We start from the raw sequence: 17,651 nt of genomic DNA, 5'->3' as shown, positions 1-17,651 counted from the left end.
ACTTTCTCTGGATTCTCGTTTTCTAATTTCTGAAGGCTTCCCATTTTTCAGCCGTCCCTTTACCTGCAAACATCTGCCCCCAGTCATAGAATCTACAATATAGAAACAGACCCTTCAGTCCAACTAGTCCATGCAGAACATCATTCCAAACTAAACTAATCCTGCCTGCCTGTTCCTGGCTTTATATCCCTCCAAACCTTTCCTATTTATGTACTTACCTAAATGTCTTTTAAATGTTATAACTGTATTTGCATCTGTCACTTCCTCAGGAATTTCATTCGACTTGCAAACCACCCTCTGTTTAAATACTTGCCCCTTACGCCTTTTATAAATTTCCCCCTTCACCTTATATGCCTTGTCTTGAAATCCCCTGTCCTAGGGAAAAGACACTTACCATTAACCTTATCTATTTTACAAATCTGTTATAAATTTCGAGATAAGCAGTCTGATGGTATAGAGATAGGTTTGGGACAGACAGATGGTTATGGTGCTAGATATTGTCTTTGAAGCCACTGTGGCAAACATATGACCAATCATAGAAAGGTAGTTACACTGAATTAAAATGGTAGAGGGTTGACAATTTGCAAGAAGGATTTGGAAAACTGCTGTGAACTCTTAAGGCCAAATGGGTTCTCAGCAAATAGCTTTCTTATCTTCTGCATGCAGCTGATTCACACATCAATTAAAGATACGCGAGCAAAATAAAGGAGCCAATTACTTAAGCGTCTTAAATGGAAAAAATAATTTTACTACGTATTAGCTGTGAGAAAAACATAATAAAGTGCAATGTCATTGCAGGTAATAAGTGTAAGGGAGATGATGACCATGTGGTATTATTGCTGGATCCAGAGATCCTGGTCATGTTCTGGGGACCCAGGTTTGAGTCTCACCACAGTAAATGGTGGAATTTGCTTTCGTTAAAAAAAACTTTGGAATTAAGAGCCTAATGACTATTAATCCATTGCTGATTGTTGGAAAAACCCATGTAGTTCATTAATGTCCTTGAGGGAAAGAAACTGCTATCCATGTGAAACTGCTGGCCCACATGTGACTCCAGATCCATAGCAATGTGGGTGACTCTTAACTGCCCTCTGGGCAATCAGAGATATTCAATAATTGCTAGACAACAGCACGTTCGTTCCATGAATGAATAAAGAGAAAAAAGGGAGTGTGTCTGGTGCAGATAAAAAGCCAAATTGGTGATGCATTTAAGAGGCCTAAGAGTTCTTATCTGAGATGATCCATAGCCTTAGAAATGGTGGTGTGTTTCTGAGTTCCTGGTCAACCGTTGTTTTCCCAATTTGTTTTTCACCGGATGCTGTTTTTTCAGTCGATCAAAGAATCATGGAGGGAGAGACCGAGAAAGTCTGCTACTTCTTCCTTACATTTTTTTAATCCTGATTATCAAAAGCAGCTGTTGAAATAGCATTCATTTGTGGTTTTCTGAGTCTTGCCCCATTTTCTGTACAAGCTGGATATTGGCCTTTCGTGTCCAATATGAAAATGGTCATAGAAATGTAAATTGAAACAGGATATGTGAATTTCTCCATGCTTATTCTGTTTCCTGGTTTTGATATCCTTGGATAAAATGGTAACTTTAGTGCAGACAATTCTACATGGATCTGTTGAACTTTCGTCATTATGTGGTCAGATATTCATTTGGTTACTTTCATAACTGGAAAAAATAAACTTGAAAACCATGGAATTGTGGCATTGGAGCAGTGGTGCACTTCTCCAGCCTCAGTCACGTCAGTTTTACCTGTCCTGACCAGTTTTTAAGTTGCCTTTTGTTATCTAAAATCCTCCAGGTTGTCAAGTTAATACTTTTGGCAACAATATAAATTTTTAATACACTATTCTTAACCTTTTGAGTTGCACACATATTTTTCTGTTGGAGTTTTTAATTTGTCAGCGGAATGTACACTTTAAGCATTTTGAAGTATTTGTTTATATGTTTGCTATTGCGCATGCTTTATGTCTTTTGATCCAACTTCTCAATCTATCTTACCGAAGTTACAAATCACACAACACCAGGTTATAGTCCCAACAAGTTTAATTGGAAGCACTAGCTTTCGGAGCGCCGCTCCTTCATCAGGTGGTTGTAATGTTGTGTGATTTTTAACTTTGTACACCCCAGTCCAACACCGGCATCTCCAAATCATATCTTAGCCAACTCACCCTTGATATATTTGTATAAAATCTGATGTAGAATGAGATATTGAAAACAGATATGAATAACGAGCTACTGCAGGCCTTCAGTTCCTCAAGCTTTGTTTTGTCTTTGTATAAGATCACAATTGATCAGATTGTAAACACAAATGCACATTCCACCTATCCCTATAGCCTTTCATCCCTTTGCTTATTATCTTTGCAATTTGTTGGAGGAAATCCTGAAGGACAGGATTTACATGTATTTGGAAAGGCAAGGACTGATTCAGGATAGTCAACATGGTTTTGTACATGGCAAATTGTATCTCACTAACTTGATTGAGTTTTTTGAAGAAGTAATGAAGAGGTTTGATATGGGGAGGTGGTGGACGTGATCTGTATGGATTTCAGTAATGTGTTCGACAAGGTTCCTCATGGTAGGGTGGATAGCAAGGTTAGATTAAGTAGAAAACAGAACTGGCTTGAAGGTAGAAGACCGAGGCTGTTGGTGGAGGGTTACCTTTCAGACTGGAGACCTTTGACTAGTGGTGCGCCACAAAATTGTTGCTGGGTCCACTGCTTTTTGTCATTTATATAAACGATTTGGATGTGAATATAGGAGGTATGGTTAGTAAGCTTGCAGATGACACCAAGATTGGAGGTGTAATGGATAGCGAAGAAGGATATCTCTGAGTACAACGGTTCTTGATCAGATGGGCCACTGGGCCAAGGAGTGGCAGTTGGAGTTTAATTTAGATAAATGTGAGGTGCTGCATTTTGGAAAGGCAAATCAGGGCAGGAATGGTACAATGGATGGTAGGGTCTTGGGGAGTGTTGCTGAACAAAGAGACCTTAGAGTGCAGGTTCATAGTTCCTTGAAATGGAGTTCCAGGTAGATAGAATAGTGAAGAAGGTGTTTCGTATACTTTCCTTTATTGGTCAGTGCATTGAGTATAAGAAAGGGTGAAAGTGAGTACAGCAGATGCTGGAGGTCAGAGTCAAGATTAGTGTAGTGCTGGAAAAGCACAGCAGGTCAGGCAGCATCTGAGGAGCAGGAAAATCGACATGATGAAGGACTTTTGCATGAGAGGGTAAATTGTGATCTCTTGCTTCTCAGCTGCTGCATGACCTGCTGTGCTTTTCTAGTGCCACACTTTTTGACTCCCAACTCTTATTCTCAATGTCAAGATTAGTGTGGTGCTGGAAAAGCACAGCAGGTCAGGCACACCCAAGAAGCAAGAGATCTCAATTTACCTTCTCACATGATCAACAGTGCCCTCCAGTACATCATCTCCACTTCCTGCAGCTCTGCCCTTAAATTCCACCCCTCCAAATGCAACAAGGATCGAACTTCCCGGTCCTCATCTTCTGACCCACCAATCTCCGGGTACAGCGCATCATCCTCTGCCATTTCCGCCACCTACAATCAGACACCACCACCAGAGATATCTTTCTCTCCCACTCTACAGAGACTATTCCCTCCGCGACTCCCTCGTTAGGTCCACGCCTGCCCCGGCCCCTTCACCAACCTAACCTCCGCTCCTGGCACCTTCCCTTGCTTCTGCAAGACTTGCAAATCCTGAGCGCACACCTCCCCCTTATCCTCTGTCCAAGGCCCCAAAGGATCTTTCCACACCTAGCAGAGATATTCCTGCACATCAAGACACCTCATCTACTGTGTCCATTGCTCTTGATGTGGTCTCCTCTACGTTGAGGAGACAGGATGCCAACTCATGGAACATCTCTGGAACACACACACAAAACAACCCCACTGCTCTGTAAACAACCACTTCAACTCCCCCTCCCACTCCGCCAAGAACATGCAAGCCCTTGGCTGCCTGCCCTGCTAAATCAAAGCCACTTGATGCCAGGAGGAAGAATGCCTCCTCTTCCGTCTTGGGACCCTCCAACCACATAGCATCAACGTCGACTTCACCAGTTTCCTCATCTCCCCTTCATCCACCTCATTACAAATCCAACCCTCCACCCCGGCACCACCGACTTGAACTGTCCTACTTATCCATCTTCCTTCCCACCTATCTACTCCACCACCATCATCCCCCACCTGTAACCACCTATTGCATTTCCAGCTACCCCACCCCCAAATTATCTCTCAGCTTTCTTACACACACGCAATCACACACATACACATGCGTGCATATACCCACACACATGCATACGTGTGCGTACACACACACATGTGCCTGAAACATAGATTCCTCCTGCTCCTTGGATTCTGTCTGATCTGCTGCACCACACTTTTCGACTGATCTCCAGCACCTGTGGTCCTCAGTTTCTCCTGTGAGAGTCGGGAGGTCATATTGCCGGCTGTACAGGACGTTGGTTCGGCCACTTTTGGAATATTATGTGCAGTTCTGGTCTCCTTGCTATAGGAAGGATGTTGTTAAACTTGGAAGGGTTCAGAAAAGATTTATGAGAATGTTGCCAGAGTTGGAGAGTTTGAGATATAGGGAGAGGCTGAATGATTTCGGCTGTTTTCCCTGGAGTGCTGCAGGCTGAGGGGTGATCTTATAGAGCTTTATAAAATCATGAGAGGCATGGATGGGGTAAATAGATAAGGTCTTTTCCCTGGGGTGGGAGAAATCAAAAATAAAAGGCACAATTTTAGGATGAGAGGGGAAAGATTTAAAAGGGATCTAAAGGGCAACGTTTTCAAGCAAGAGGATGGTGTGTGCGCGGAATGAGCTTCCAAGCGAAATGGTGGAAACTGATGTAATTGCAGCATTTAAAAGTCATCTGGATGGGTATATGGGTAGAAAGGGTTTAGAGGCATATGAGCCAAAATCTGGCAAATGGGTCTAGATTAATTTAGAATATCTGGTCAGCATGGACGAGTTAGACCAAAGGGTCTGTTTCCGTGTTTTATATCCCTAAATGTATTGAAAGACTTTGCTTCTATTATCTTTTAAGGAAGAGAGTTCCAAAGACTCGCGACTCTGTGAAATAAAATTTCCTTATTTCTATACAGAATGAATGCTCCCTTTAAAGAGTCATCCCTCATTCTATGTTCTCCCATTCGAGCAAACATCCCTCCATACCTACCCTGTGAAGACTTCTAGGATCTTGTATGTTCCAATCAAGTCTTTTCTTACTCTGTTAAAACCTTTAAGAATGTAAACCCAGGCAAACCCCTTAAAACAACTCACCCATTGTCTGGTAAACTTTCTCTAAACTGCTTCCAGTGCATATTGAGTGAAGAACTGGGTTCTTCTATCATTACTTTTAGCAGTGTTTATTCTTAAGGATAAGGATTCTTCTAGGAAACAAGTAGCCACAGCTATGATAGTGAAGATATACTGGTGCCACACTTTCCTTTACAATAAAGGCCTCCCTTAATCCACCAGCAGTTTACAAGAGGGTTCCTCAAAATTTATATAGGAACTAAAGGTGCTGGTTCTATAGAATGTTGCAGCTTTCCCATGGACTAGCATATTTGTCATGTTTTACAGAATTGTACCATAGCCTTATGAAGACCTGCTGGAGTAGCTACACCCTTTACTGCTGCTGAATCATTCCCTAGAAATGCATCATAAACAGTAGACAACCCACATTTACTGTACCGACTTTAGATCATATTACAGGTGCAGCCAACATAAACATTTGTGTATTTATTCCCTGCTAATAGTATTTACTCAAACTTTGACATTCATGTCACTCTCCATTGAAAAAGTTGTGCCTTTTGCAAGCAAGTAAGTTTGAGAGGCTTCTGGATCTTTGAGGATGACTAAATTTATCTGCTTCATTCAAGGAATAAAGTGTTACATTTCCTTTTTGACAAGCTTTTTCTGTAACTCTTAACATATTTTAATTACGTTCAAGGCAGTAGAGTCTGTGCCACAACTCAGTATGTTATATTCTCAATCAGAGCTCCATTCTCTGAACAGATATTGTATTCGAATAAATCCAGCATCTGCAACTTTCAGCAATTTGATGAAGGTCTCCCACCTTGTAGCAACAAAAACACTTAGGCCTATGGATATCATTTCCACCCTCAGCACTTTCTTTTTTGGCCTGAGGGGGCGATACTCCAACTTTCCCAGCTGTCCCTTCTCTGGTATTTGCCTTCCTTTTGTTGACCCACGCTCTATCCTTGTCAGGTTTGTGAGACTAATGGAAAGCTGGTTGAGATTTATGATAAGCTTGTAATTGTCAGCTATTTCCACTGCCAGTCTTGGTGTAACAACTTTCTAGTTTTTAATATAAGTTCTTATGAATGGAGAGAGTGACGTTTCGCATTCTTAAACCACTTCAGAGCAAAAGCAAGCCATTCAGCTCATCATGCCTGGTTTGCCATTTAATTAAGTCATAGCTGATCCAATAATCCTCGAATCTATTTTCTTGCTCTTTACCCATAACTGTTGATTCTTGTACTCTTAAAAATCTGTCTATCTCAACCTTGAATATTCTTAGTCAACAGTCCTTTGTGGTACAGTTTTTCACAGATTCACAACCCTCTGAGAGAAGAAATTCCACCTTAAATCAATGTTAAATGTGCAAGCCCTTAATCAGTTTGTGTGTTTTGGTTCTAAGCTTCCAAAGCAGGAAATAGCCTCTTAGCATGTACTCTGCCAAACCCCCTAAGAATCTTACTTGTTTTACTGAAGTTGCCTGTTATTCTTCTCAACTCCAGTGAATGCATGTCCAACCTACTTAACCTCTCCTCATGACAAAATCACTCTATACCTGGGATCAATCTAGCAAGTTTCCTCTGGACTGCTTTGAATGCCAGAGAATCTCATGATCTCGAGAAGCCAACTCGGAAAGCAAGACATAAATTTCAGAAGCTCCGAATTGTCAACTTGCTTTGCATGATTAATGTCAATTTTTCTTTAGATAATGGGAACAAGACTGTTCAGTGTTCTAGATGTGGTTTATCTAGTGTTTTATGTGGTTTTAGCAATATTTTCATTTTTGATTCTCCATTCCTTTTGAAATACAGGTTAACATCCCAATATCTTGCTGAAACAGAATGCTAGCTTTTTGTAATTGATATGCAAAGAGCCCCAAATCCTTCTGTACTGCAGCTTTCTGCACTCTTGTTTCATTTAAGTATATTCAACTCTTCCTCCTCTCACAAAACCTCACTTTTTCTCACATGATATTCCATCTGCCAATTTTTGTTTGCCTGTGTCCATGTGTGGACTTGTTGTGTATTCCTCACCATTTGCCCTGTCATCCACAAACTTAGCAATTGTACGTTCACTTGCCTTATTCCAAGTTCTTAAAATATATTAAAATAATTGTGTACCTGCAGCACTCCACAGTTGTCATCCTGAAAATGCCCCCTGTATCCCAACTCTAGGTCTTATATTAGTCACACTCACTCTGTCTTATATTAGCTAGCCAATCCTTTATTCTTTCTAATATACCAGCCTCAAAAGCTTATATCTTATTAAGTAGTCTTATATAGGATATCTCGGGAAAACCGCACAAATTGTCATCCTGAAAATGCCTCCTTTACCCCAACTCTGTCTTGTATATTAGCCATTCCTCTATCCATTCTGATATACTAGCTCATAAAGCTCATGTTTTAAGTAGCCTTGTATATGGTACCTTAGGAATATCATTTGGAAATCTGGCTCTGACTTACTAATCTTTGCCACATTGTATGTGTTCTTCTTTCAGTTTGATAATATCCTTGGTTAACTGCAGTCAACTTATCCCCTTAAAAATTTATTTGCTTTATCCACTTAAATTCTAGATTTCCACTCAGGCTGTTCCTGAATATTCTAAAATTTCTGCCTGTAAGCCTTAGGGACCAAGTTGTACTCACTCGAAATCTTATAATTTCGAGACGCTTGCTCAGAAAGCAAAACATACATTTCCGAAGCTCCGAATTATAAACTTGCTTTGCATGATTAACGTCAAGTTTTCTTTTGGTTCTCTCTAATGCTTGGCTATCTTTCCAAAAGAACTGAAATTTCATCTAAATTTTGGAGGATTTGCACAGACTTATAAACTTAGGACCATGCCTTTGATTGGACTCCATGTTTCCCTTGTCAGAATGTTTGCCAAATTCAGGGTCCTTTTGTTTAGTACCAGGTTTTAAATTGGCATTTCCTTTTGCTCAACCTTTTCTCTTGCCTGAAATGATCTTTCCCTTTCTTCTTCCTCCCTTTAAGGTGGTCTTTCTCTTTTCTGCCTCTCTGTTCAGATTTTTAAAACTTCCATTTTCTGTTCTATTTCATGCTCAACAGTAATTGAATTCTCATTATCTAAATGGATTGGCTTGACAAACATCGATTCTTTTGCTCCTCAAATGCTGCCTAACCTGCTATGCCTTTGCCAGCGCCACACTTTATTAACATCTAAATGGATTCACCCATTTGTTCTTCGAATTTCACTTATTGTGCTTGTACCCTCAACCCATATATTTAACTCTAACTCTAACTTCTCAGCTTCTTTGCAAATCATTCAGGGATAAATTCCCCACCCCCTGAAAGGTTTTAGCAATTGCCAGAGCTATTTTGATACAGTAATACGCAATAACCTAATGTTATTTCCTTTTATTTTTCCGATTATTCGCACCCTACTTGTAACTATCCTGCTGTGAGCAACTTTTTTGTTCTGACGAGAGGCATATTCTGCCATTCCACTTCTGTTATTCCAAGGGTCATTAGAAAATGACAATAGTTCTTTCACTTAGCAAGCTGAAATGAGCTGTCAGAGGAAGTGGTGGAGGCTACTATAATTACAACATTTAAAAGGCATCTGGATGGATATATGAATAGGAAGGTTTTAGAGGGATATAGGTCAGATGCTGGCAAATGGGACTAGATTAATTAAGATTCTGGTAGGCATGGACGAGTTGGACCGAAGGATCTATTTCCTTGCTGTATATCTCTATGACCAGTTAAATACAAATCTGTTATGGGTTTAAACATAAAGCATCCATCAACCAAGTTTGTTATCAAAGCCACTTTTGTTATCAAAGTAGAAAACGTACAGTTACTACTATAGATAAATTCTCATCACAAACAGACACTGACATTCTTCAAGAAAAGTGAGGACATCTGCATGATTGGCTTTCCAAAAAATAATCATTTTGGCCATTGGATTATTCTAGAAGGCAAAAGAATAAAGAGTTCAATGTTACAGTGCCTGTTTCCCTAATGTTATGATTAGATTAGATTAGATTAGATTAGATTACTTACAGTGTGGAAACAGGCCCTTCGGCCCAACAAGTCCACACCGCCCCGCCGAAGCGCAACCCACCCATACCCCTGCATCTACCCCTTACCTAACACTACGGGCAATTTAGCATGGCCAGTTCACCTAACCTGCACATCTTTGGACTGTGGGAGGAAACCGGAGCACCCAGAGGCAACCCATGCAGACACGGGGAGAATGTGCAAACTCCACACAGTCAGTCACCTGAGGTGGGAATTGAACCCAGGTCTCTGGTGCTGTGAGGCTGCAGTGTTAACCACTGTGCCACCATGCCGCCCAGAGTGTTGAGTGTGGTCAAGGCATCATAGAATCCCTACAGCGTGGAAGCAGGCCTTTAGGCCCACTGAATCCAAATTGACCCTCTGAAGAGCATCCCATCCAGACTCACACCCCCACTCTATCCCTGTAATCCTGTATTTCCCATGACTAATCCACCTAGCTTGCGCATCTCTGGATACTATGGACAATTTAACATGGCCAATCCACTTAACCTGCACATCTTTAGATTGTGGGAAGAAACGGGAGCACCCAATAGAAACCCACACAGGCATGGGGAGAATGCGCAAATTCCACACAGACAGTTGCCCAAGGGTGGAGTGGAGCCCAGGACCCTAGCACTATGAGGCAGCAGTAGTAACCGCTGATCCACCATGCTGCCACGTTTAATTGTAGCAAAGGCTTCCAAACGTAACTGGCTCAGGAAGCACAATCTTGAGAGATTTTTTCAAAAGAGTAAATAGATTTTATCTGGAACTGTTGTAGAAGGTGTTCTTTTCATAAATAGATAAGATCAGCCAGTCTTCTGTCCAACTCGTTGTTCTTAGGAAGGTTTCCTCCAGCATAACTAGATGAAAACACAAAACTCTCCAAGCTAGCCCCAGCAGAGGTTTACAACAAAGCAAGCAGTTATACCATTTATGTGATTTATAAGAAACCTTGTTTAAAAAGTCGTTAATATGCAGAATTACCTTCCAGTTACCTCTTAAAGAATTCACACTAGGTATGTCTGCAAAACATGAAATAAATTCTTTTTTCTTCATGCCTTCACAATTTAAAATTTAAACTCAAGATCCTTAGAACAGATGAGCTCATTTATCAAAAATGGTGTCAGATAATTGACTTCCAGTCCAATCTCCCTTTTGTGTAGATTTTTGTCTCTCCCCGTCTAATTCGAGTGACCTAGATATTGTTTGTTATTTACTCGTGGGATGTGGACATTGGTAGCTGGTCTGCATTTATTGTCCGTCCCTAATTGCCCTTAAAGCAGTGGTGGTGGTGAGCTGCCTTCTTGAACCATGCAGCCAGGCAGTCATCTCAGCTGCAGGAGTTCCTCAGGGTAGTGGTCTAGTCCAACTGTCTTCAGATGCTTCATCACTGACATTGCCTCCATCATAAATCAGAAGTGGGGATTTTTGCCGATGATTGCATAATGTTTAGCACCATTCATGACTTCTCAGAAATGAACAAGTTCAAATGCAAGAAGACCTGGATCAGATCCAGGCTTCGACTATCAAGTGGCAGCCAGGCAATGACCATCTCCAATAAATGACAATCTAACATTTAGATTAGATTACTTACAATGTGGAAACAGGCCCTTCAGCCCAACAAGTCCACACCGACCCTCCAAAGTGCAACCAACCCAGACCCATTACCCTAAATTTACCACTTCACCTAACACTACGGGCAATTTAGCATGGCCAATTCACCTGACCTGCACATCTTTGGACTGTGGGATGAAACCGGAGCACCCGGAGGAAACCCACGCAGACACGGGGAGAATGTGCAAACTCCACACAGTCAGTCGCCTGAGGCGGGAATTGAACCCGGGTCTCTGGTGCTGTGAGGCAGCAGTGCTAACCACTGTGCCACCGTGCCACCCGTCTGGCTGAAGGTTACTGTGAATGTTTCAGCTTTGTAATAGCACTGCTAGGCTCTTCCCTCATTGAGGTTGGGGATATTTATGGAGCTATCTCCTTCAGTGAGTTGTTTAATTGCCCACCACCATTCTCTACCAGATGTAGCAGGACTGCAGAGCTTACGCCTGATCTAAAAACATAAATTGCTGGAAAAATTCAGCAGGTCTGGCAGCATCTGTGGAGAGAAAGCAGAGTTAACATTTGGGTCCAGAACTGATGCTAGTGAGGAAAAAGTTAGTAACTATGCCAAGGAAAGGGAAGGAGTAAGTGATAGGTGGACATAGAGCCCAATCAGAAAGAAAAGCCGTTGAACAGATAAAGAGCTTGGATAAGGTCAGCCTGGGGATTGAATAGCTGCTAACGGGGACTATTAGTAGCTGACAATGAGTTGTGTGCAGTCGTGCCCATGTGATGAGAAGGCCGAGTTGGGGGGGGGAAAGAGTAGAGGCGAGGTGCTCAAGCCTGAAAATTCAATATCAATGAACTCAATATGAAGTCCAGAAAGCTACAGAGTTCCCAAGTGGAAAATGACATGCTGTTCTTCCACTTGCTCTGCGCTTTGCTGTTGCACTGCAGCAAGCCTGAGAACAAGGTGGTGTACTGAAATTCCAGACACTGAAGACTCAGGGTACTTTTTGTGGACAGAACCTAAGTGTTCTGCAAAGTGTTTCATTTTACTTATAGAGCAGACCACATTGTGAGCAGTGAATACAGCACTGCTTCACCTGGAGGTTGTAATGGGCCTTAAATAATGAGGGAGGAAGTGAATGAGCAGATATTACATCTTGTGCGGTGGTGGGGTTTGTGCCGTAGGGCTGTTAGGACTGTTGGGAGCGAAGGTAGAGTGGGCCAGGGTGTCCTGGAAGAAATGGTCTCTGTGGAAGGCCAACATTGCAGGGGAGGGGAATGTGTCTGGTGGTGGCAACCCCCTGGACATGGTGGAAATAGCAGCTAATGATCATATAGATATGGATACTGATGGAATGATAGGTGAGGACAAGGGGAACCCGATCACTGCTGTAGGGAGGGAAGAGAGGGAGCGAGAGCCAAAGTGCAAAAGGTGGGTTGGACCTGGCTGAGGGCCCTGGCAACAATACTGATTGAGAGAGAAGGTGGACATTTCAAAGGCCCCTTGTCAAAGTTGGCATCATGAGAATGGATGTGACAGTGATGGAGTACCTGGGAGAATGGATTGGAGTCTTTTCAGGAAGCAGGGTCTGAGGATCTATAGTTAAAGTAACTTTGGGAGTCTTGGGTTTGTATTGGATATGGTGGCCAGCTTATCCCTGGAAATGGAAACAGATGTCGAGGGAGGGAAGGGAGAAGTCAGAGATGGACCAGGTGAAGGTGAGAGCAGGGGGGAATGTAAAAGTGAAATTGAACTTTTCCAATTCCAGATTTCTCTCCATAGATGCTGCCAGACTTGCTGACTTTTCCAGTAAATTCTGTTTTGGTTTCTGATCTCTAGCATATGTAGTTCTTACGTTTTTGTTTTATTTAGATCTGCTCTGTTGGTTGTGGGATTGCTTAGCTCCGTCTATCATTTGCTGCTAGCTTTTAGGTAAACCTGGTGCTGCTCCTGGCATGCCTCCTTCACTCTCCGTTGAACTAGACTTGATGGTACTGATTGAGTGGGGTCTATGCTGGGCCAGGAGGTTGCAGGTTGTGTTAGAGTACAATTCTCCTGCTACTGATGACCCTCAGCAATCCTATGGATGCCCAGTTTTTGAGTCGCTAAATCTGTTTGAAAATGATCCCATTTAGCCTCGTAGTGCCTCAACTTGTATTCTCAAGTTGAGAATACCATTCTCAGCAAGTATTCTCAACACTTCATCTCCACAAGGACTGAGAAATGGTCAGTCTTACTATTAATGCCATGGACAGTTGCACCTGCAGCAGGCAGCTTGGTGAGGATGAGGTCAAGTATATTTTTCCTCCTTGTTGGTTTTTCCCCACTTGCTTCAGAACCAGCCTATCAATGATGTCCTTTTAGACTTGACTAGACTGGTCAGTAGTCGTGTTGCCAAGTCACTGTTTGTGGCAGACATTAAAGTCCCCCACCGAGAGTGCATTTTGTGGCCTTGCTACCCTCAGTGCTTCCTTTTAGTGGTATTCAACATTACGAAGTAAGCTGCGGTGGGGAAATATGTGATAGTCGGCGAGAGGTTTTCTTGTCCATGTTTGGCTTGATGCTGTGAGACTTATTATAGGGTGGTGTCAATGTTGAGGACTCTTAGGGCAGATCCCTCTTGACTGTATAACATTGTGCTGCCACCTCATTACTGACATTTGGAACACTGTGTATAATATGGTATGATTCAGTAAGTATGACTATATCAAGTATTATTTGCCTGTTGTGTGAGAAAACGCTCCAAATTTTGGCACTAGCACACAGATGGTCATAAGGAGGACTTTATGGTTATCATTGTCATTTCCTGTGCCTTAGTTGGTGTCAAGTGGTCAAAACAGTTTCATTCTCTTTTTTTTCCTTTCTTGTGGTTGATACAGCTGTGAGTGGTTTTCTAAACCATTTTAGAATTAAACCATTTAAGAATTACCCACATTGCTGAGTGTTGGGAGTTGCATGTAGGACAGACCACATAAGGAAGGCACTTTGCTTTCCTAAAGAATATTTGTAAACCAGATCAGTATTTATGACAATTGATAATGGTTTCAAAGTTATCATTAATTTTAATTCCCAAATTCTGTTGAATTAAAAATCAAATTCCATCATCTGTCATGGTGGGAATCAGACTCTCGAGCATTACTTGGATTTCTGGATTATTAGTCCAGCAATAATACCACCAGGCCATCACTTAACCCTAACTGAGAAGAACTATTCAAGTTTACTTTGAGTAATGAATATCAAAAATAAGTCATGTGCCTTATGTCTCTGAATTTGTCACCTTTCGATCTAAAATAGCCAACCAGGTACTATATTAGGGAAAGTGGAAGGAGTGGAAAATGGTGAGTGATTTGCTGAAGTTAGAGACATCGAAAACAAAGCTGAAGGAGCAGGAGCAGAGATGGTCTCATATATTTAAATTCAGACAAGAGAAAATTGGGAGTTTTAGAGTAAACGTGTGGGTGAGCTAGAAGAGAGATTTTTCCAAGAATAGAAAATGATGCTAATGGGAGTGGAGAAGTGCAGGGTAATGCAAGTGGCAAAAGAGATGAAGTGGTGGTGAGAGAACTTCATTAATGATTAAGATCTCTGAGATATAGAGGTTGTGTAACGTAGTAAGATGAATGAAGCGGATGTGACTTAGAGCATTTAGTGAAAGAAAATTTGAGGAGAGCAGGGCAGTTTAGATCTAAGTTGAAATCAACAAGGATGAAGAGTCACAAAGCAGAGACTTGTGGAAGAGGGTTGAGAAGAAATCTCAGCAATGGGTAAATACTGAGGACTGTAAGTGGGGTATGGAGAAGGATGAATTGCAGAATGTGAGATGTTTTGAGAGGAGCAGAAGGAAGAAGATTAAGCATAGGTAGAACTTGCCATTGTTGTACATGGCTTGAGCAGTTCACCATGGGGCAGTGTGCGAGGAGGCAGGAATATTTACTATTGTGGGGAAAGGATCCCTAAATATAAAACAGTGTGTGCTTCTTCATACTTCGATCAGTAATGGACTTGTGATGCTTGGAAGTTTTATTAAGCAAATTTTCTATGTATTTAAAAAGGAACAGTATGTGCTTTGGGATAAGAATAGGAAAATTAGATTAGAGTAGGTAGTTTCCATTGAAGAACTAGCATTGACATGGGTTGATGGACTGAATGGTCTCCTTTTGTGCTGTAACTTCTATGATTTCTATTTTCTCAAGACCAAGAGTTTGTAGAAGATCAGCTAAAGCAGAATCTTCAAATGAGTTCACCACTCGTCACAAAAGAAGAATTTGGGATTATTGTTTATCCAACAAACAAGATATCTGGGTAATAGTATGGGACTATGTGGAAAACTAAAACATTTGAAGAGAGGGAAGCTGATAAGGCACTGGGACAGGTCAGTTTACACCCAACAAGAATAAGAATGTGCATTTTTATAAGCACGTTTAACATAGAAAGATGTCCCAAGATGTTTCACATGCACAATCAAAAAGAAATAAATGCTGAATGAGAGTTAAAAGGGACTATGAAAGGAGACTAATGTATTGACAAATAGGTTTGTTTAAGAAGAACTGTAAGGGAGTGCAGAGGGCTTTAGGAGGGATGTCTAGAACTGGGGTCCTCGGCAAATAATAGCAGTAGTAATGCACTGAACGTGTTATTTGAGTTCCATGGTGGGAGACAGGATGCTCGTTACTGGGTGTTTTTTGGGATTGAGAAAGTTACAGCACTATGGAGGAATTTGAACGTAAAGTTAAGAGAAATGACTAAGGCGGGAATCTTGTATATAGAGTTGAAAGCTGCCCCTATATCTGAGGAGTGCCAAATGAAAAATATAGATGAGAAAGAGGTGGTGGTCAAGCTGGATCCTTGGAGACTCTTTAGAAGTAATGATGTGATAGATGGAAATCTGATTGCAGAGATTCATCTAGTAAGTTATAGAAATGATGTCTGCAGATGTGGGAGTTTGGCATTTCTGAAGGCTATTTGAGGAGGAAAGACATTAGAGATGAGGTGTCAGTTTGCAAGAACAAAGTGAATCAGATAAGAATATGGGAAAGACAGCCAAATGAATTTTCTGAATCTGATGATGATGATATCCATGAACACTTTGCACATGTTAATGGTTAGGATGAAGAAGACAAAGAAAATCTGAGAAGGAGAGAGCTATTCAAGTCGAAAGAAGTGCTGAATGTTATATTTACTCCAGATAACTCTGGAGTAATGGAGTATTTCAGTGAAATCCAGTTAGATCTAATGATGAACGATCAAACCAATTTTACACTAAATACACCAAATTTAATCTCCTTGGACTTGAGGGAGTAAATGGGGAACCTATGCTGTGAGAAAAGTTTGCTTAGGATAAGTTCATTTCGGTGGAGATAAGAGAAGGGAACTGCAGATCAGTGCTTCCACAGGTTCTGCAGCCAATGGTATGCCAAAGGCTGAGCAGTTGAAATATTGAAAGGGCCAGTTTTAAGTAAATTAGGGGAAATCTTCCCAGGGTATGTGAGGTATAAAAGCAAAATACTGTGATTTCTGGAAATGTGAAATATACCAAGTGCTGAGAAACTCAGTGGGTGTGGCAGCATCGGTGGAAAGTGGTATAGAGTTAATGTTTCAAGTCCAGTTTTCTTCAGAACGAGCAGGTGATTGTGTTGGAAATGAGTAGATAAATTTACATTGTCAGAGCAAGCCTTCTCTGTGCAAGCATGCAGAATGGTGAGGTTGGAGAGGTGGCTGTGAATATGGGTGGGGGAGTTCTAATGGGGGAGAGGTTTGTGTAGTATGGGTGAGCAGTGATCAAGGGGTACTAAGTGAAGATTAAAATACTGAATTTGAAAGGTTGCTTAGTGCAGAAATTGAGAGACACTGTCCTCATTTCATTATTTTCATAAGTATCCCTGTGATATTGGAAATAAAAGATGAATCAAGGATCTTGGAGAGAAACATATGTTTGAAATGGGAGGTAAGTACCTAATTATCTGCCTATTTCGGATAGTCTTTTAGAAAGAACAGATATACATTGATGATAGGTATTTTTCAGATTAATTTTATTTCTGAGTCTATCTGTTATCGCTGAGTAGTGTGTGTGGAGTGTAATTTGGGATTGTGTTTATTTTTAGTCACTTTGACTGTTTCTGTTCTAGCATTCCATTCCTGCTGTGGAACTTCGACAGCCATTCTTTCCAACTCATATGGGACCAATGAAACTCAGGCAATTCCACCGACCAACACTGAAGAAATATTCTTTTGGTGCATTGTCACAGCCAGGACCTCATTCTGTGTACCCACTACTGAAACATATCAAGAAAAAAGCCAAGGTAAAGATCGCTTTTAGTCATGCATAGTGTGTATATTATTATTGTAAATCTTATTGTTGGTCTTGTTGCTTCTGAGGTTCTCCTCCCAGGAACAGCTTTTTTAAAAAGAGTTTATTTCCAAATATTATATGATTTATGCAAAGATTTGGTTAACTTTGGCAAATATTTTGAGGAGAATGAATTGATCTATCACTGGCATTTAACTGTATTCAGAATCTTTATGGTTTCACAGATTTCACAAATTCATCTTGTACACCTGTTAAAAACAAATGTTTTTGTTAATGCGTTTTGCAGGAGTCTGAATTATTGCATTTATTTACTGAAGATGTGGGAAGTGAGCAACTAATTTCAAACTTTTTTAGTTATTTGTCCACTTATAAATGCCATTGCTACTATGAAAAATAGGGATGTTATGTAAATAAGTAACATGAGATGATAAAATGGGCAATGGCTTCCAAATGACAATCC

General features: G+C 41.1%; 1 protein-coding gene across 5 annotated transcripts in view; it reads left to right on the top strand.

Moving 5' to 3' along the window:
* Window positions 1-17,651, top strand: part of taf1 (TAF1 RNA polymerase II, TATA box binding protein (TBP)-associated factor) — a 176,162-nt gene that overhangs the window by 71,446 nt on the left and 87,065 nt on the right. For all 5 annotated transcript variants that reach the window (XM_043704745.2, XM_087992028.1, XM_043704747.2 and 2 more), the window contains exon 14: window positions 17,010-17,183. In XM_043704745.2, the coding sequence (XP_043560680.1) occupies window positions 17,010-17,183 (174 nt within the window). The remainder of the gene's footprint in view (window positions 1-17,009; window positions 17,184-17,651) is intronic.

This window comes from Chiloscyllium plagiosum, unplaced genomic scaffold (assembly GCF_037043375.1).
Source record: "Chiloscyllium plagiosum isolate Xiang-an unplaced genomic scaffold, Cpla_swu_hap1 HiC_scaffold_11, whole genome shotgun sequence".
Lineage (NCBI taxonomy): Eukaryota > Metazoa > Chordata > Chondrichthyes > Orectolobiformes > Hemiscylliidae > Chiloscyllium > Chiloscyllium plagiosum.
Note: the sequence above shows the minus strand (reverse complement) of the source record. Positions and strands in the feature narration are given on the sequence as shown.